Source organism: Cuculus canorus, chromosome 5 (genome assembly GCF_017976375.1).
Source record: "Cuculus canorus isolate bCucCan1 chromosome 5, bCucCan1.pri, whole genome shotgun sequence".
In the NCBI taxonomy this organism is placed as follows: Eukaryota; Metazoa; Chordata; class Aves; order Cuculiformes; family Cuculidae; genus Cuculus; species Cuculus canorus.
The window spans coordinates 57,510,728-57,530,323 of record NC_071405.1 but is presented as its reverse complement, the minus strand read 5'-3'; the positions used below and the strand labels follow the sequence as shown (position 1 = coordinate 57,530,323).

Below are 19,596 nucleotides of genomic sequence, written 5' to 3'. Positions count from 1 at the left end.
CATTTTACAGATCAGCCTAGAAAATATAAGTGACTTGCCCAAGGTCAGAAAGGATGGATGTGTGTCTATCGAAATATGTAGTTGAATGTCTTATGTTACATCTACCTTCAGACTTCGAGAAGAGCATTGACCTACAAGGGCAAAATATTTAGGCCTAGAGACACTTTCTTTTTATTTTTTTTAAATGGTTTCTTTTGCTCCGGGGGAAAGCTACTTTCAAGATCAAAGAATTGCACAGAGAAAGTAAGCCAAGCCTGCAATGCTAGGTGGCAATTCTGCTGCTACATTGTAGTTTACATTGTGGATTTAGTTTCCTATCCAAAATGAAGCATGAAGAGAGAGGAAAAGGTAGAGTGAGGGCAAGAATCACGAGGGGACTTCAAAATGTTACCCAGACTAAGTTACCTACTTCAGTAAGACAGGTGCAGGTAACAGGAACACCAAGTAAACTCATTCAACAATTCTGAAGGAAGGTACAATCTCTTCTTGTTAAAGGAAAATGTCTTTATTTAGTGTTGCTCAGAGGTAGCACAGGACTGATGTGCATAGATAGCATCCAGGCAGAAAAAAATTATCATAAAAATAGCATTTGTTTCTCAAAACTGGCAGTTGGTCACAGTGGCATGCTTATATGCTTTTTTCAGAAGCAGAAGGTAATCCTATGAGCTGTGGCACTTTTTTCAAACTGCTTAACTCTTTCAGAAATAATCTCTGATTATGGATCACGCTCTTGCTATCTGCACCAATATAGCACTACATTTCCAAGGGAGCGATCCCATTACTACATGGATTGACCCAGCTGCCTTTTGGAAGCACAAGTGGTATCAAACTGCAAGGCCAGGCTGGCAGTGCTAGCCAGCCAAGGCCAGTGGCTGCTGAGCAGACAAACATGAGGATTGCTGTGCTAGACTTGCTTTCCTGTCCTGTAGCTAACTTGACCATAATAGCAAGATAGTCCCAACCTCTGCTAGAGCTGTTCAGTTCCACGTAGTTTGCTGTCAAAGCTGAAATCTCAGCTGAAGTTGTTTAATGTTTAACATTAAACATACTCTTTACTCATTGTGCTTTCTTTTCTAGGTTCTAAAGTCATTTAAAGTGCATCTGGATGGCTTATGGTATAAAAGTTGTCACAATCTTTGCTTAATGCTTCACAGGAAGATGTTAATTTTTTTTTTTTTCAATAAGATAACTTGCCTGTGCATAGTTGTGTCACTCCTGCAGCTTTTAACTTCCCAGACGCCTGCACCAAGGCCTGGGTTCTCAAAAGATACGTCAGCCCTCAGCTAACTGACTGCAGTCAGTGGACATTTGGGGCCAAGGTACTTCTGTGGCTACAGTCCGGCTTCTTAGAGAAGCTTCTCCTAGAGCAGCTAGAGAAAAATAATTAATTCCAGTTAAAAATGTCACCTAATGCTGGCACATAAAGGCCAGTGCCTGTTTCTGTGTGCTTGAGAGCATGTGTATTTCATGTAACTGCCAGAAAATCTGATACCCTTAAGTACTTTCACTCTGTCAGGTCAAACAGTAGGAACTGAAAATAACCTCCTAGAACCTACATTGAGAGTCCTACCTCTTTACTATCGCTGTTAAGAAAAAAAAAAAAGCTTTAAATAAAGGTAATTCTTTTTTACTTCATAATCTAAACCTAAGCTTGCAAACCCCCCGTTCTATTCTAAAGTCAGAGAACAATAGCCTATGGCTGTTGAGTGAGGCAGCAAGCAAAGGTTGCTCCCTGCATTGGTGCTCTAAATCTTCAGCTAGGAAGGAAGGGGGACTGGTAGCTTTACAAATCCTAAGTGTAGTATTTCAGAAATTTGCATTAGATTTGGTCCGTGGAGCCATCCTTAGAACACTGATACTTCGGCTGCCCTAGTCTTGAGGTCTCTCAGCAGCACTCTTCCTAGCAGCAGCATCGCTGGGCTCAGCCAGGGACACACTTGAGGTCTGTGCTCCTCAGTCCCACTGGATGCCGAGGAGCTCACAGCTCACACTCCAGAGCTTCTTTGCTGTCTCATCATCCCGACCCCGTGGAGATACGTATGCTGGCTGGCAATCACTGTAAGAAGAACATTTTTCATTTTTATTTCTTAAGTCAAAGATCTGTATTAAGATAAGGGAGTTGCTTTCTGCCATCTTAACTTCAAGACCAATTGAAGGAGGGTGGGAGACTATCCAGCAAGGAGCCACAGGGTTGGTGCTCAGAACCTTGAGCAAGCTTTCTTTCCAGCTGACTAGGGCAAGTCTTTCTCAAGGGCACCAAGAACTGGCAAGCAAGTCTAGCCCTATCCATTATCTCAACTCTTAAGAAACCTATATATGCTATAATGACAAAGTACACTGAAGAGTGTAATATCACTGAAACGGGTTATAAATGCTAACCAAGCATCTTCAGGAGCACCTTTCCTAGCAAACCCCCAAAAAGCCACTCAAATAGCCCTTCCATTTATTCCATCCTATTCATTCCATTATATTGCTGTTGCATGAAAGGCAAAGCAGCCTCAGAACAATAATACTGTAGTAACAGTGTACAGTTATCCCCTTTTCCATTATCCTCTGAACTGTGGCTCCTTTCTTCTCAGCCTGGGCAATCGGACAGCAGTCTGTCTGGAATAGAGATCACATCTTCCCATCTGTAATGCTAGATGCTGCAATAACATGGGACTTTAAAAGAACAGAGGTTATTTCATCTTGTAAGATTGCTATCCAGCCTAGTGGTTTTTGTGCACTTGTAGCTCTGTCTCTGATGTTCCTGAAATTACTCTGCTGTGAACTCCACCTGTCTTGCTGTGGCATGCAAATTCTTTTCTTAATGTCTATACTTGTGATTTTTATATTCTGTTGCCTGGAAAGTGAAAAGGATTTGGGGCTAGTCCAGTGTAAATTGTGAATTATTGCTGAAGCTGCTCATTTCTCACAAGTCCAAAACTCTTTTATGAGTTTAAAATCCACCTGAGTTTCCTTCACTCCAGCATATAAATGCTCCATTTATATCCTGGGTCAGACAGTCATGCAGGGAAGATTAAGACATCTATTTATATATTCAAGACTGATTAAGATGGTTCAAACTTCCAAGTGAAGATCAGACAAAGTCATTACAGAGACTAATCTGGTCACATATCACAAGTGAAAAGCTCCACAAAGATGCAAAAGCTCCAACAGTATCCATGTTAGAGAAAAAAAGATATCACAGATTTTCACGTTCATTTTCCCAAAAAAAATACTTTATTGTTACACTGGTCTGCACCCCCTAGGAAGCTGACAGACATGAATCTAGGCTGATAATGTCATGGAACTGCTCTGGGTTGTAGTTTCGGTGAGGGGAAAAAGCAGGACTGTGCAGGGTCCTGGAGTAAGTCAAAGAAGTCAAACAACACAGCTTGTCCTGGGAGCTACACAAGACAGTTTGCAGGACAGAGCAATAACCGTCCCTGCAGGAGTCCCTCCCAGCTGCTGGGGCTGTCATGCCACAGAATCAGGTTATTTTGTCCTGAAAAATCTCCTCTCCTAGGTCGGCAGCACCGGCCCCTCCTGCTCCAGCAGTGTAAAGCTACAGATTGAATCAGAGGTCTTCCTGAGACTGACTCAAGTGACCTCATTAACTGAACAGCTCTACTGAGCAGTGATTTGTCCAAGTCTCAGACAGATCAGGATTAGAGCTCTGAGCATGTGACGGGTATTCCTGCGCTTTGAGTAGAGGGATATTTTAACAGTAAAGGACCTACTATTGCATGAAGTGTTGCACAAGTCAGGAATTTCTTCTACCACCATATCCACTGCAGCAGACCTGGAAAGGGTAATGCTGCAGTATTTGTCACCCTCAGTCTTACCAGCCAGCCTCTTACCCAGTCCCTCCTTAATGGTGAATGACACAGTAGGACTCATTTTCCCCTGCCAACAAGGTTGCCTTCCACAGTGTATCCATTAACTCACACCCACCTGAAGTACTGTCCCGTCACGGAGTCTAGCTCTTCTGCTACTGCACAGTAGATACTGGTCTGAGCTCCTTCCCAAGGTGTCTTCAAGAAGAATGAGAATATCTTCCACAACCATGTCATTACAAATGAGTGCCGGACTAGCTCAGAGTGGACAGAACCAGGATGGAGAGCGTTTGCTGTGACTTTAGTACCTATGGCAAAAAGGAAGCAGTCCAGGACAGATCAGCGTGCATCAGACTGCCTTTAAAGAAGAGTAATATACGCCTCAATTCTACCTGCAGATATTCTACCATTAAAGGAGGACTTCAGGCATGGATATGGGAAGAGTAAATAAAGTCCTCTGTAGTTACTGCTTGCTAGAGCGTCCGCCACTCCCTTCCAGACACTGTAGTCGCTATGTGCCTTCTGCAAAACACTGTGCTAGAGGGCCTGGTGCTAAAACAGCAGCAGTTTCTACCAGGCTATTGAGAACACCAGCTTCTTTTGATTTACTGTATTACTCATTTCCCAGAGGAGGCACTGCTTCTGGTTTAGTTAAATAAATACTACATTAGTTTATGAAAAGGACTGAGTGACATGGCTGTGACAGATCTGTGACTTGAGAGATACTGTCTAGTCCTATGCTTCTGTTGTACAGGCCACCAACTTTTAAGGCAGCCGAGTACGCGTTACCTTTTCCATTGGAGACTGCAACTGTAGTTCAGCGCGCTCTTTTTTTCAGCTTCCAGCCACACACCACAATGGTCTGTGTGGATGCATCTAGTTTTTGACAGGCACCAAAGAAAAATGAAATACGTTCAACTGTGACAATCTACTACCCTGTTGTTTTAATGACAATTAGTGTTTTAAGTTTCCTGGTTCCACGGACAGGAGATATTTTCCTGCAAAAAGCTGTCAGTGACCCTTGCCTCAAATAATTTCATTTCTGCATAGCCAGTTTCCAGACCTTTCTTCAATCCCTTCTCCTCATCTATGGTGCTTAAAAGTCAAGCAGAAAGACACCCCGCTGTCCTCTGGGACTTGCCTTGCAGCCGCTTTGCCAGCTCCCGGGTGAAGAGCACGTTAGCCAATTTGCTGTGACAGTAGGCGAGGCCACGATTGTAGCTCTTCTCACCGTGGAGATCATGGAAGCGGATTCGGCCTCCATGATGAGCCAGTGAGGACACGTTCACTATGCGGGCTGGGGCAGACTGCTTCAGACGCTCCAGCAATAGGAAGGTCAAGAGGAAATGACCTAGGGGTGAGAGGAAATGTCATCCTTCTCCGAAGAGTTTCCCTGGTGGAATTCAAAGTACTTACAATGTCTTACATATTATATCTTAGTGGTGCTCTCATTTCAAGTCCAAGGAAAAGAAGACACCCCCCCCGGCATCAACAGCTAAATTTTTTGGGGCCATTAAGATCTTGGCTTAAAAAAGCTGGAGCTGTCATACATTTTGAACGTCACAGGTAACAGGTACAGATAGTTAAACTGAGCCTGTGAGAAGCAAATGCATTACATTGCATCTCCAGACTCTGACTGCCCCAGAAAGGAAGGACGAGGAAGAGAAAATCTGAAAGCAGGATTTCTCTCTGGCATTTTGCTATAGTTGTTAAACACAAACATGACTCGACTGGCCTTACCAAGATGATTCACTCCCAGGTGCATCTCAAAACCATCAGCAGTCTTGGAGTAAGGGCATAGCATTACCCCAGCATTATTAATGAGAATATGGAGTTCCTTCTCCTCTGCAAGAAACAACAGTTATCCTCAAACAAAGAAACAGAGACAAAAGGCAGACAAGAAGGTGGCACAAGTCAGTCTGAGTTGCAGCCATATCGCTTCAATAAAATAAAGATAAGTCTCCTACCACAAACCAGCTCACGACCTCTGACAAAGCTCCTGCTGTGAACTGCGGTATCCCAACGTGGTACAGAGATACGCAGGTCAATGTTTTGGCATTTGCTAGATGAGCTGATGGAGGTCCTCGGTAAAATAGTCCCACTGAAAAGATGGATCTAGAGACTGTACCTGCTAGGAATTTCTCAGCAAACTCCCGGATGGACTTCGTATCAGCCAAGTCCAGTTTTCTCACAATGACTTGCTCATTCCCTGTCTCAGCTCGGATTTCACTGGCTGCAGCTTCTGCCTTCGCCGTGTCTCTGCAAGCGATAATCACCCTCGCACCTGTAGGGGGGGAACCAGCAACAGAGCTGAGATCCCTGGAGCACACTGGATGACCAAGGCTACGACAAGTAGGCTGGCTAGGCTCAGTGCTTACAAACCATGTGTTGTTTCTTTAGGGACCTGGCATCAGTCAGGGGAGCGGCCGAGAGGAACAAAGCCTTTTGTACTATACTCTTAGTTCTGATCCAGCCCAAAGCTTTTTTCGCACCAGGACAATATACATCTGAAGCGAAGATCTGAATGTTCTTCCAGGTCAGCAGCATGTGCCACAACGCTAGTAAGATAGGGTTATATCTGTCCCTATAATGGGAGCGTCAAGCCAGGAGCACATGAAGGTACTTGGATTCCTGCCTGAGTAATTTCTAAATGGATTCTGAACAGGTAGTTTAATCTCCTTACCAGTTACCCAAAAAGCATTTAAACCAAATTAGCTTGAAACATGGATAACTAAAGCACACGGCAGCAGCCCTGTGGCACGTCCCAACGACACCAGGAACTTCTCCAGTCCTCCCAAAACAGCTGCAGAGCATTTTCAGATCGCAAGGCGCATTTGAAGCAACGAAACGAGCGGACGGAGCGGGGTGTCGCCCCTCAGCGCCTGCAGCCTCGGGAGGAGCAGCGCGGGGGGTGCCGGACACCACCGGGCGAAACGATTCGCTCAAGCGTGAGCAGGACACGCTCCTCCCCGGAGGGTGACTTGCCTCTCCGCGCCAGGTCCCGGGCGGTCTCCTTCCCGATGCCCGTGTTGGCTCCGGTGACGACGGCCACCTTCCCCTCCAGCCTGGCCGCGGAACGGCACCGGCCGCCCGCCACGTACCTCCTGCGGGAGAAGCGACGCCGGTCACCCGAGCACGGCCCCCCCAGCGCCCCGCGGTGTCGCCGGGGCAGCGCGACCCCCGTGGGAGGGGAGAGGAAGGCTCCGCGCGGGGTCGGACCCACCTGATGTAGGGCGCCGTCACCAGCAGGAGCACCGGCACAGACACGGCGGCGCCCAACGCGGCCCCCCAGCAGCTCAGCATCGCCGCCGCCCGCTCCATGCCCGCCGCCGCGCGCGGGGACCGCCACGGCCACGCCCCCTCGGCTCGGCCACGCCCCTCGCATCGCCCCACCACGACGGCCACGCCCCCATAGGCCACGCCCCTCCTCTCATGCCGGTCCTCATTCATCTAGGCCACGCCCCCTCCTCGCCCTGCCACCCAGACCACGCCTCCTTCGTAACGTCCCGCTACCTCGGCCACGCGCCTTTCAAGAGACCCCGCCTCCACCTGCCCAGGTCCCGCCCCTTCCAATAAGCCCCGCCCATCACTCCACCCAGCCGCTGCCCCTTCGCGTCAGCCCACTGCCCCGGCCACGCCCGTCCCTCCACACAGACCCCGCCCTCTCTGCTCTGTCTATGCCCTCTCTGCCTCGCCCATTGCATTGGACACGCCTCCTTTAGCCCGACTCCGCCCCCTTCGCTCCCTCCCGCCCTGCCCACCTTCACATCGCCCCTTCGCCGCAGCCCTGGGCCTTTGATGCATGGCAGGAAGATACGCCAGGGGAGGGCTAGGTTGGATATTGGGAAAGGTTCTTCACTCAGAGGGTGGTGGAGCGCTGGAACAGCTCCCGAAGAGAGTAGTCACAGAATCATGGAATGGTTTGGATTGGAAGGGACCTAAAGAGATCATCCAGTTCCAACCCCCTTGCCAGGGGCAGGGACACCTCCCACCAGACCAGGCTGCCCAAGGCCCCATCCAACCTGGCCTTGAACACCTCCAGGGATGGGGCATCCACAGCTTCCCTGGGCAACCTGTGCCAGTGCCTCACCACTCTCATCATGAAGAACTTCTCCCTATGTCTAGTCTAAATCATCCCCTCTCCAGTTTATAAAGCCACCCCCCCAGTCCTATCACCACAAGCCTTTGTAAACAGTCCCTCCCCAGCTTTCCTGTAGCCCCTGCAGGTACTGGAAGGTCTCTATAAGATCTCCTCCAACCCTTCTCTTCTCCAGGCTGAACAACTCCAATTCTCTCAGCCTGTCCTCATATGGGAGGTGCTCCAGCCTTCTGATCATCTTTGTAGGCCTCCTCTGGACCCGTTCCAACTGTTCCATATCCTTCTTATGTTGAGGATTCCAGAACTGGACACAATACTCCAGATGAGGTCTCACAAGAGAGGAACAGAGGGGCAGAATCCCCTCCCTCGCCCTGCTGGCCACGCTTCTTTGGACACAGCCCAGGACACGGTTGGCCTTCTGGGCTGCGAGCGCACGTTGGCGGCTCATGTCGAGCTTCTCATCAATCAGCTAAGCCTGACGATATTCACGAAGCATTTGTCCAACGCCCTCAGACACGCGGTGTGAATGCTGGGGTGTCCTGTGCAGGGACAGGAGCTGCACTCAATGATCCTCGCGGGTCCCTTCCGACTAAGAACACCCTGACTCGCTGACTCCCCGGGAACTACAACTCCCAGCGGGCGCTGCGCCCAGCGAGGCCCCCCGCCTTCCCGCGGAGGCCTGGGCAGCGCCTGACGCGCCTCGGCGCGGCGGGGTGCGGCCTTGGACGGGAGCTTTGCGGTCAGGCGGCAGCGCGGGCACCCCCGGCCGCGCGGGCGAAGGGCCGCTCGGCGGCGACGGAAGCGGGAGGCGGGTCCCCGCCATGGCGGGCCGCGGCTCGGGCTCCTCCGAGCACCTGGAGCGGCTGCACGAGATCTTCCGCGGGCTGCACGGAGAGCTGCGGGGCGGCTCCGAGCGGTTGCGGAGCGGCGCGGCCGGTGAGGCGGGGGCTGCTCCGTGGGTAAAGCCGGTTTTACAGCCGGGAGGGCCCAGTCCCTGTAGACAGGCCCGGGGCGGGGGATCCGGTGCGTTTCTTGGAGGGGCGGGTGGCGGGTCTGACTTCGGTTATTCCGGCCCCGCCGCGTTCCCGTGGCTCGGGAGGCCTGGCCGTGCCGAGCCCCGAGCTGGTGCGGGGCCGCCGCTTTACCTCCCCGGGCAGATCCTCTCGCCTGGCACAGCTCAGCTCCGCCGCCAAGAGCTGCCGGGCTGGGCTCTCGGCCTCAGCCTCGTCTCTAAGTTGTTCGGGCGCCGTTTCACACTGTTTCTGGGTGCCTAAACTGTAGTGCTTTGGGTTTTTTTCAGTTTTTTTGGCACTGATGTGAAACTAAAAATGCTGGCAAATAAAACTCTTAAGACTCGTTTTGGAGTTTTAGAAAGCAAGCACCCTTTATCAGGCCTGGGCAACATGCGGGATTGATCTCCATCAGTCGTGTACAAGAAGACAGGCTGTTACAGAATATATTTCCCACATACATGCACACGTATAAATTTTCCCAGAAATCTTATGCTATTCTATTACTTTTCAAGGCCTAATCTTAATGTTATGAAACTTTGCGACGGTCAGAATTTTTGTTAACTTGGAGCTGGCTCCAGCTGTCTGACCTTGGCTTTAAGATAGATGAAAAGTCCAAGCAGAGGTGATTATAGAAGAAGAGATGTCTGTTCAGCACAGATCATACTGAACACAAGGTGTTATCATCTTCAAGGAACAAACAATGTCTGGAAAACGCTGCTATAAAGAAAACACGCTGTTGGATGGACGTTCTGTCTAACTTTCAAAACCCACAACTTCTTAGATGAAACTTAGCTGTACTTTAGCTTAAATAAAAATATTTCACTTTGAAATATTCCGCATATTATATCTGTTGGACTCTAGTTTAAAATCTCATTAACAGAACTAAAAACAGTTTTTGTTATCGCAATTTTCCACAACCATTTCCAAACTTACTGGAGAAGATTTGTATTCCAAATGACTGTTTTAAAAGTCTGGTTTGTGCACTGCATGCCCACACACAAGACAAAATCTATCATACACAAAGTTGCATTAGAAGCAAAACCTGATTTTACAGGAATTCTTTGTTAGGTAGTGGTAAAACACGGTTGGAATACGTCTCTGTAAGGCATTGTGCTTCTAACTCAGTTCGTGATACTTGGCAGTATTCTGAGAATTGAAAAGGGAAGTCATCTGACAAGAATTTTACCAGTGTCACCGGATCTCTGATTAAATCTTTCATGTGAGAAATGTGATGCACATTTATCTTGAGCTGCTGTATTTTGTACCACAAGAATGAGTAGGGGCTGTCAGCCATGGCCTGCAGTAGTCTTCTCGCTCTCCCAGAATTGATCGGTTTCACACATTTAGGTGTAAAGTCACAGAAATGGGTGTAAAGTCACAGAAATTCATAATATACTGGTCTGTGCTATATGACACAGGCTCTGAAAAGCTCAATGTTCCATTCCTTACCTGGCTTTCAGCTTCATAGTGAGTTGAATTTGGGGTCGCTCTTCTCATCATCACTGTTTCCAGAAAGTCTGGAACAAGAAAGTTATTCAAACCTACTAATGACAGCTTTCAAAGATGAGTTAATTTTACCAGTGGTTGCCAAGAATAAGAAGCCTAAAAGAAGAAATACACTTGCGTGTAGAAGATCCTTATTTCCTTGTAGAAAGACGAGTAGTTGGTTTGCTGAGGTAAAGCGTTGTCAGGTCTCAGTGGAACTAGGGTAGTCTTGAGCAATGATGACTGCTGAGTGATGGGCTTAAGTGGAGCTTTTACAGGCAGCAGCTTGTGCAATGCTTGTAGATTTTTTTTTCAACACATTACCAATAATTACAAACTGACTTTTCAGACATGCTATGAAATTTCAATGACTGTCCTGTTGTTAAAATTTGTTTCTGAAAAATATCCTGGTAGTATTTGTGGGAAGTATTTCTAAGAAACTTTAAGATAAGTAAGGAATTTGTCTATTTGGTGAAGGTGTTCCACTCTACTGATGTGCTTTGTTTGCTTCTTGCCCTGATCGGGGATGGTATCTTTATTTTTTTGAGTTATCTGCTCTTGATTAATTCAGGAAGTGATAAGAGATATCTCACATACTCTATTAAGATGATTGGCACACTCCCGAACTGTAGGAAAGACAGAACCTGTATTCCTTGACACATTTTGGTGGCCAGAGGTTTGGAAATGCTGATTGACTTTATATAACAAGATAACAAATGCCAAGCTCTAGAAACAAGATTTTTTACTTCCAAATAAGCAAGAAAGCATTTTAAACAGCCTGGATTGGTTTCAAATACAGATGCTTTCCTCTAAATGAATTCAGTTAGCTATGCTTTTCAGCTGAACCTATTTCTAACTGATTAGGAATAAATCAGCTAAATGTTGATGTGCATGTGGGTAATGTTACTGTGGCTTAAGTACTTTTGGCTTATACTGCCTTAAAAAAGTTCCCTCAATGTACTTTTGAGTCACAGTTCAGTCCAAAGTGCTATGACTTGAACTGCTCAAAATATTCTGGCATTTCTGTCAGGCCAGATCTGTTATAATGCTTTCAAGTCACATTTCCTGGTTCCTTGGTGGTGTATAGACAAAAAAAGTCTCAAGCCATTGCAGCTTGACTTTTGGCTGTTTAAGTTTATTTGTAAGTGCACTGTCATCTTCATCTGCTTGGGGAACACAAAGGAGGTGGAAGTGCTGCTTTTTTTTTTGGTGCAGCAGTAGGTTTCGATTAGATTGAGAGCACAGTTTTTTTTAAGAAGGCACTATGTAAATCAGATCAGTGAAATTACTTGCATGAAAGAAAATACTGACTTCTGAAGGCTGCTTTCCTGTAGCTCATGTCCATGACTTGCAACCCAGCTACCAAATAATTGCATTGGTGCAAACTTACATGGCTGCAAATCATGGAAGAAGCTGAGAAGAGCGTGTTTAGGATCTTAAGTCAGCGTTTTCTCTTGAATAAACTAGGACGTGAAACCCTATTTCCTGATACCAGCTAGCATGTAATATGATAACAGTCCTCATGTAGCTTAGTCTGCAATAATTGTACATGCTACTTGATGCATTCTTTTTAGATGATGGGTTTCAATTCTGTTTTCAGTTCTACAGCTCAGATTCTGGGGTTCCGAAAAGCAAAGCCTACAGCTTAGGCATGTCCTGTGTACGTGAGGACTTACAGAAAAGTGTTTTGTTTGCTTCAAATTTTTAATCTCTGTTGAGAGCTTAGTGGTTTAAAAACTGCTTCTTTTGCAGAGGACCATATTTACATATTTAAGCTATTATGAAGTTGTTATTTTACCACAACGATGTTTTCATAATGCTATCTTTAATTCTGTCTTTAAAGTTTAACCAAATTAGAGACGTTTTACCAAGGTGATTGTCTGCATTTTTTGCTACCCAAAATTTTATTTAAGACTGAATCATTCTCTCCTGAGCGAAGGGCAGCCTGATCTAGTGGGACATGTTCCCTGCCAACGGCAGGGGGGTTGGAACTGGATGATCTTTAAAGTCCCTTCCAACTCAAACTATTCTATGATTCTATGAATTAGACTATTGCATATTTATACGACTTCTGATAGAGTTTGGTTTCATTCGCAGGGCTCTACAGAGTCTTCTGCTGGTCACCTTCAGTGCTTCTGCAAAAGCTTATAAAACGTATTTTTACTCCTTTGAGAGGAGTTTCAGAACTATACTTTCATTCATCGTGGATATTAGAGAGGTGTGATAGATTTTTAGCACATGCAAAATACAAGTTTAAAAGTAGAGTAACGGTAGTAAAAACCACTCTTTGGCCTCCAAAGACCTGGATACAAGATTCTTAGCAAGTGGCTGTCTCAAATAACTGTAATGTATAGTTTTGTTGGCTCATTCAAACAACTGATGTTGTTCCAGAAGAGGGAAGTGTTTGGTCATTAGTCCATGAACTTAAGGTCATATCTTGATGGCATCTTTAATCTCCTCTGGAGCGCTTATCCCGTTTACCGAGTGGTAGTGACACCCTATCTGTCAGGAACTTCTGGGATCACTTGGAAATGCAGATTGACTTGATGTTCTATTCAAATCCCAGCTGTGGTTTCAGCATTTAGTAACCTTGCCAAGTGTGTGCAAAAATTAAGGAATATTTTAGAGCTATTTACCAAGTTGCCCTTTTTGTTATCCTTTCATGTTAGAAGTTTTTCAAGACACAATTCTGTCAGTGGAGGATAATAAGATAGAAAAATATTTTGGATTTGAAAAATGACTTCTGTCTACCAGAGGTAGTAATCAGCTTTTCGAAGGGTGGTTTCTGCGTGCCCCCCTCCCCGCCTTTTGAAAAGCTGTTCTAAGAACAGGATGTTCCTGTTTGAGGTAAATTTTGACCTGGCCTCTCCGTAATCAGCCATCCGTGGCAGCTTCTTTGTCTATAATGGATTGAATTGTTGTAATTTTCTGTTGGTTATCTGACATACTGCTTTTTCTTCCACAGAGGAGAAGAAAAAACTACTTCGAGAATTTGATGAGAAACAGCGTGAAGCAAATGAAACGGTAAAGATAATCCAGACTTCTGGCCTTTCTGACTGGTTGAAACATTGATATTTTAAAAAGGGCAACAGCTCCAAATTTTACTTTCTTTGTGGTTCTTATGCCGTCAAGCAAATGTTGTATTTTTTTAATCTGTTTGATTCATTGATCTGTTGGTGTGTCTCTGTTTGCCAAGATTAATTGCATATGTCTATATCCACATATAGATATAGACAAATATTCATACATGTGTATTTTTTCCTTTTTATGTTTGGTTTGAATATTACCTTCACTTTGTTGAATAAAGGAGAGTGATAGAGGTGCAATTACAATTGTTAGAGATTATAGGGAGGGCACATGGAGAATCTACTTTTTCTTTTTGCCTTTTTTTTTCCCCTACTATCCTTTTTTCATCTAAGTCTCAACCCGTATGGTCTTTCTATTATAGTCTGATGGTTAAGTATCAGGGATTTGGAATGTTTGAAACCTCTATTGTATAGGATTCCTGGACAGCAGGTGCCATGAAACAGCACAACGCCCCCGCTTGCCTTGTCCTTTTAAGCAAGACATTATGGATTAAGCTTTCTTTTCCTGTTAATATGTTATTTGTTAGGATGGGTTTAAGTCATAGCGTTCAGAGAGGTGCTTTGTTCCTCTGATGGGGTTTTATTGACGTGTATCTGTGTAGATTGTGGTGATGTATGAAGCGTAGCGCTCATACTGTGAGATAGCTCATATTGGTGGACAGCTTTAACCACTGTGAATTTGTAACAGCTGTCCCTAAAAGTTGATGTGAAAACTCACACATCCAAAATCTCAGGGTTTACAAATCCTAACTCCAGTTACCAGGCCCAGAGTCCAGACTATGAATTTAGTGGCTTGCCCACCTGTACAGTAAATCACTATTGCACAAGTACGATGAGAAGGCGATACCCATCCTATAAATACTTAAACAATATGAAAGTGAATTGCATGTTTTGAAGGTAGTGATGCTTCAGAAAAAATCAAGCATTAAACTTGGCAATTAATTTTTCTTTTTTTGAGGCACTGTATATCTGAGAATCCACGCAGGCTGAACAGCGTTAGGCAGAACGGTGTATTAGATATATAAAAACATGTGAATCCCTTCTTCTGGTGGTGAGTTTTGAGTATAGCTGCTGATGAAAATAGTTTCAGTGCTTTGAAAAATAAACATGTTTTTCTTTTGTTAAAGCTGCGGGAAATGGAAGAAGAACTGAAGTATGCTCCTCTGCCTTTCCGGAACCAAATGATGAGCAAAATCCGGGCCTACAGAAGAGACCTCTCCATGTTCCAGAGAGAGATTAGAAGCACAGATTTGGGATTGGGCCTTGGAAATCAAGGCGACATAAAATATGGAATCTTCTCCACAGAAAATGAACAGAGTGTGAGAATTAAATATGAATTTTACTTAGGGGTGTTGTGATTGTTTACAAAAAATTCTAGATGTATTGTTTACAGTTTCTACTTTCATCCACTGAGCCTCTGTGCTTATATAACTCCCTGTGTATCTCTCTGCAGGTAACATTAATATTTCAGGGAGGAGAAGGAACATCTAGACCTCAAAGGAGAGCTTTTCTGTTCTAAAAGAAAGATATGAGTGTAATAAAATGGAAGTCCTTGAATACCATTCGATCAGTAACTTACACAACATTCTGTACTGAAATGCTTTAGTCCATCATTCCCTACAGCAGGAAAAAACCACAAGTGATGCTACTGACAGAGAAGAAAGCTTAACTGATCTAGTTTTAAGTCTCCAAAACTAACAAAACGTGTGAATTGTGCACTGTGTTGGTTCTTTGATAGAAATTTCTTTTAAGCAATCAGTCTAAATAATTTCAGGAAAATGTAAGAAGTCATCCTCTAGCACTCTGGTCACTCTGGATGTGCTGCTGTAGTGCAAGAAATACACGAGTTTCTTTGTTTCCCAGATATGCTTCAGTATATCTGAGCTAGTGAGACTGAATCTGCTTATTATCTTTGAAGTGGTGTCTTCTTCTGTGTGTCTGCCTTAGATAAGAAAGGATTGAGGGAGGCTCTTTTCCTTAGTATCTTGTTCTGCCGTAACTTGGCAAATTTTTGTGTTTGATTTGTCGTGATTGGTTCCTTCTCTAAAGGCTGAGAGCAGGGCAGTAGATTAGACTTTCTGAAGCTTAAGAACATGCTTTATTTTGAGCTACCTTTTGACCCCAAGGTCAGCAAACATTTCTTATCCTGAGGCTACACTAAAGAGGATCTTTGTTACTTAGCAGTCCATCTGTTAGTGCTGTCTGTTCCTAATTCTTTTGACTGTGTAAACTCTTAATGGTCTCCCTGGCAACCAACTGTGAATTCACCAATAAGACTGAATTTAGAAATCAGTAAGAAGAAAAGTTAGTGTCTGGAAAGCAAAGATATTATTTTCATGTATGGAAAAGTAAATTGCTGCAAAGAAAATTCTTTAAGTTTTTAGCCGTGTCCTCCTTTTTCAAGGTTTAACCAGATTTGGCTATAATCATAAAATGTAAGCACGAACTCTGGGACTGCATCAGTTAACACAAGAAGTACAAACAGCTCATACAAGTGGATGGCCTATGGATTCACATCTAGACTTTTTAATATGTCAGAAGCCTAAATCCTCTCTCTTCATGCTTAATAGTTAATCTTACGTTATTTTTCAGACCAATCTGCAGTCACAGAGGGTGCTGCTTCTCCAGGGAACAGACAGCCTGAACAGAGCCAGTCAGAGCATTGAGCGATCACACCGAATTGCTGCTGAAACAGACCAGATTGGCACTGACATAATTGAAGAACTTGGGGAGCAGCGAGAGCAACTGGAACGCACCAAGAGCAGAGTAAGTAGATAAACTGTGGGTATTGTATTGAAACAACCTGATGCTATCTTAGTGGGAACTGCATGCCAGTGATGACTCTCAGAGCCCTCCCTAGACGTGGTGATCTAATTGATGCTTCTGCAGACTAAATCCAGGCTGCCATGTTTCTACGCTGTGCTCATAAAAGGAAAATAGTTATGGTAGATGGGCCCAAAGTATGATGGCCAAATGTTTGTTGCTCTGTCTGTGCAAGATTGGATATTAGACTTACAAACCTGCTGAAGAAAAAGAGCTTTACTGGAGAAATTGCAGATTTGAAAAAAACATAGAATTGTAGAATGGTCATCCAGCTTCAAGCTCTCTGCCATGGGCAGGGACACCTCCCACTAGGCTGCTCAAGGCCCCATCCAACCTGGCCTTGAACACCTTCATGGAGGGGACATCCAGTTTCCTAGACATCCTGTGCCAGGGTCTTGCCGCTCTCATTGTGAAGAAATTCTTCCTAATGGCCAATCTAAATCCTCCCCTTCCAAGTTAAAGCCATTCCTCAAAGTGCTAAGGAGTTGCCCACTACTAAATAACTAGTAAAAGTTTAGGCTTGGGAGGCAGTTCTCCTAATGAAATGAAATTTAATAGAAGTCACTCTAATTACTGACCTTCCAATATTTGTAGGTTTGCCTGCTTATGGTATTTTATGTGTGTAGAAGGGATCCTTCTGTAGAGTATAAAGCTTTCAGGCAAGTTACTTGCTGGGGGATGCTGCATTTGGCACATAAGCATGCTGAGCCAAAACAAAAAGCATCCCTCTTTTTCTTGGGAGTTCTCTCGTAGTCGTTGCAACAAAGCCTGTAGCTTTTTCCTTTAAGTAGTTTTTCAGTTTTGGCCAGAATCTGGTTTGCCCTGGTCTCACGTTGGGGTTGGGGATCAGGAAAGGAAATGCAATCTTAAGATTTGTAGGTATAGTTCTTGTCTGTTCTTTTTCTCATTAAAAATATCACAGTCCTTCAAGCATGTCAGTTTATCAGCAGTTGTTCATGAAGCTGTGACTCTTATTGGGAGCCTTGCAGGTGTTATAGGGCTGAATTGTATTGAGCACATGTTCCAACTAGAGCAGACTTTCTTCTTGCTTTGTCTTCAGTAGGAAAGATTGGGAATCTAGTGTACTCTGAATGGACTTGGTCATTTCCTTCCCAGCTTGGTCCAGTACATACAGACCGGTGGCCATAAATCGTGAATCCCGACTCTGTGAGACAACAGCTTTTTTCGTTGTCCGTAACCTTACTTAATTACATGCTGCTAAACAGCTACAGAGAAACACTTGATGGTTCATTTCTGAGCACTGCAAAGCTGAAATGGATTATCTGTTAACAGCTGGTACCCATTGGGTCACCTAGACCTGTCAGTGCGGCATGGTTCTGTGCTAGAAATGGAATGTTTTAGACAGTTCCAGAAATGCACTGGGGAGAACACCTCGGTATCATTGTCTTCTGGTGTCAACAACTAGAGTAAATAAATGAAATGTAATGAAAGGAGCTAATACCAACTTTCTGAAGTTTATTATCTGTAAGGCAGAAAGAGATCCTGAATTGCATATTTTTTATATGCATCTAAGGAAAAGCATACATGGAAGTCTTTATTTCCTCCTTAGAAGGGAGATAATGTTTCCAGCTTGTAGTGTGCATAGAGAACAATGTTGTCTCTGAATTTTGAGAATACCTGGTTAGCTTTGGAGCCACTGTTAATTGTAACATTTTGACACTAGGTACTTCCGGGTGCTTATTTACAGAGTTGTCCTGTATTTGTTCAACTGGCAAATAACTTCTGGGTTTGTTTTTTTTTTTTTAGTTGGTAAATACCAGTGAGAACTTGAGCAAGAGTCGCAAGATTCTGCGTTCCATGTCCAGAAGGTGAGTATAGAGCATCACTCAACAGGTAGCATCGTTGCCTGCTGGTCTAAGGTGAAAACTAAAGACTGAAGTATCACCTGGAACTGCAGGGAGGTTTTAGGGAACACGTAAACAGAATGCCTCCCATGTGCAGAAGTTAATTTGTGTTTTCTCCTCTCTGGTAATTACTTAATGGGGTACAGGTAGTCAAACACTACTTAAATTTGCGCTGCTTGTTATAATTTGGGGTCTTGAACTGTCCTGCATGGTAAATTGTGAGGGGAGGGATTTGGACATAAGCAAGTTACAGTGAACTGCTCATGGTAACTTTAGATGCTACTCTTTGTTACCCAGGTTGGAAAACACTGTGTCATAGATCACTGCAGCAGTTAGATGTGTGATGACACAGGCAAACCTGTTTCTTTAGCCCATAATAATGCCCTAGAGAAGCTAGACTGTCTTATGAGAAACTAAGCCTGACCATATACTGTTTTGATGACCAAAGCCTTGGCTGCTTAAGTGTATTTACAGTTTCTTAACTATATAAAGTTCAGTTATCCTTATAAAGCACTTCATGGAGTGTGATATTTCCAGTAATTACTTCTGGCCTCACAGACTTTCCCTCACACCTGTCACTAAAGGAAGTTGCAGTAACTTTATAACTTTCAGTAGGGAAAGTGCATTATTAGTTCAAGATTTTACAGTTTTACTTAGTTCCAAGTAGAAGCTCTACAATGTGGGTTTAAGTATGGGAGGATGTAAACTGATATTTTTCTCTTCGCTTAAGTGAATGAATAGGCACATATAGAGCAGAATGATCTACCTTCTGTGGCCGGGGGGGGGGGGGAAGCAGGAATAGAACTGCTGCTGTTGGAGTGAAGATTTGAACAGAATTTCCAGGAAAACTGGAATAGGAAATGACCAAGTTTGTCCTGAGTTTGTCCCTTTCTGTTTGTTAAGAGCTATCTGACTAGTACTTTGTGGCCTAGTTGAAACAGGGAGGATACTTAGTGCAGGTAAGATAGGTGGGGATCAAATTATCTTGAATTGAGGGCAGGGGAAACGCTATCTAGGATTTATTTTTTTATTATTTTTTGCCTCTAGAGTAATCACAAATAAACTGTTGCTGTCAATGATCATCATCCTGGAACTAGCCATCCTAGGAGGTGTGGTCTACTACAAGTTCTTTCGCAGTATATGAGTCTTCACGACTGACATGAGCTTTTCCCAGTGCTGAGGAACCAGATGGGCCATCCATTCCCTTTGAATGGCTGAGGACTGAACTGTCTCATGGGGCAGCATGTTCAACAGGAACTGTACTGACACTAGAAAGACAGAGAATGGGAGTAAAAGGAAAATGCAGAGACAGACTTGAACTACTGGTAAGATTACTAAGAAGGTAATAAATATTTTATTGTCTTGATTTGTATATACTGAACTAAATGAATAAATCTTGGTATGTAA

General features: G+C 44.4%; 2 protein-coding genes across 2 annotated transcripts; one reads left to right on the top strand and one right to left on the bottom strand.

Annotated features, from left to right (window-relative positions):
- Positions 1 to 217: 217 nt before the first annotated feature.
- Positions 218 to 7,194, bottom strand: LOC104062675 (retinol dehydrogenase 12). The gene is made up of 7 exons (XM_054068534.1): positions 7,042 to 7,194; positions 6,804 to 6,922; positions 5,947 to 6,102; positions 5,559 to 5,663; positions 4,960 to 5,169; positions 3,937 to 4,126; positions 218 to 2,056 (listed from the first exon to the last, which is right to left on the bottom strand). Exons 1-7 carry the CDS (start codon positions 7,137 to 7,139, stop codon positions 1,954 to 1,956), a joined length of 981 nt encoding a protein of 326 aa, XP_053924509.1. The 5' UTR covers positions 7,140 to 7,194; the 3' UTR covers positions 218 to 1,953.
- Positions 7,195 to 8,692: 1,498 nt separating this feature from the next.
- On the top strand, positions 8,693 to 19,514 carry VTI1B (vesicle transport through interaction with t-SNAREs 1B). The gene is made up of 6 exons (XM_054067394.1): positions 8,693 to 8,853; positions 13,381 to 13,439; positions 14,629 to 14,820; positions 16,094 to 16,267; positions 18,092 to 18,153; positions 19,237 to 19,514. Exons 1-6 carry the CDS (start codon positions 8,739 to 8,741, stop codon positions 19,331 to 19,333), a joined length of 699 nt encoding a protein of 232 aa, XP_053923369.1. The 5' UTR covers positions 8,693 to 8,738; the 3' UTR covers positions 19,334 to 19,514.
- Positions 19,515 to 19,596: the final 82 nt, after the last annotated feature.

Excerpts from the sequence above, each read along its gene's own strand:
- LOC104062675 (XM_054068534.1), bottom strand. The coding sequence starts at position 7,139 with ATGGAGCGGGCGGCGGCGATGCTGAGCTGCTGGGGGGCCGCGTTGGGC. Across the intron at positions 6,103-6,803 it reads CCGGGACCTGGCGCGGAGAG|GTGCGAGGGTGATTATCGCT; the intron begins GCAAGTCACCCT and ends CCCCCCCTACAG. Across the intron at positions 5,170-5,558 it reads CCTGGGAGTGAATCATCTTG|GTCATTTCCTCTTGACCTTC; the intron begins GTAAGGCCAGTC and ends TCTCACCCCTAG.
- VTI1B (XM_054067394.1), top strand. The coding sequence starts at position 8,739 with ATGGCGGGCCGCGGCTCGGGCTCCTCCGAGCACCTGGAGCGGCTGCAC. Across the intron at positions 13,440-14,628 it reads AGCGTGAAGCAAATGAAACG|CTGCGGGAAATGGAAGAAGA; the intron begins GTAAAGATAATC and ends CTTTTGTTAAAG. Across the intron at positions 16,268-18,091 it reads TGGAACGCACCAAGAGCAGA|TTGGTAAATACCAGTGAGAA; the intron begins GTAAGTAGATAA and ends TTTTTTTTTTAG.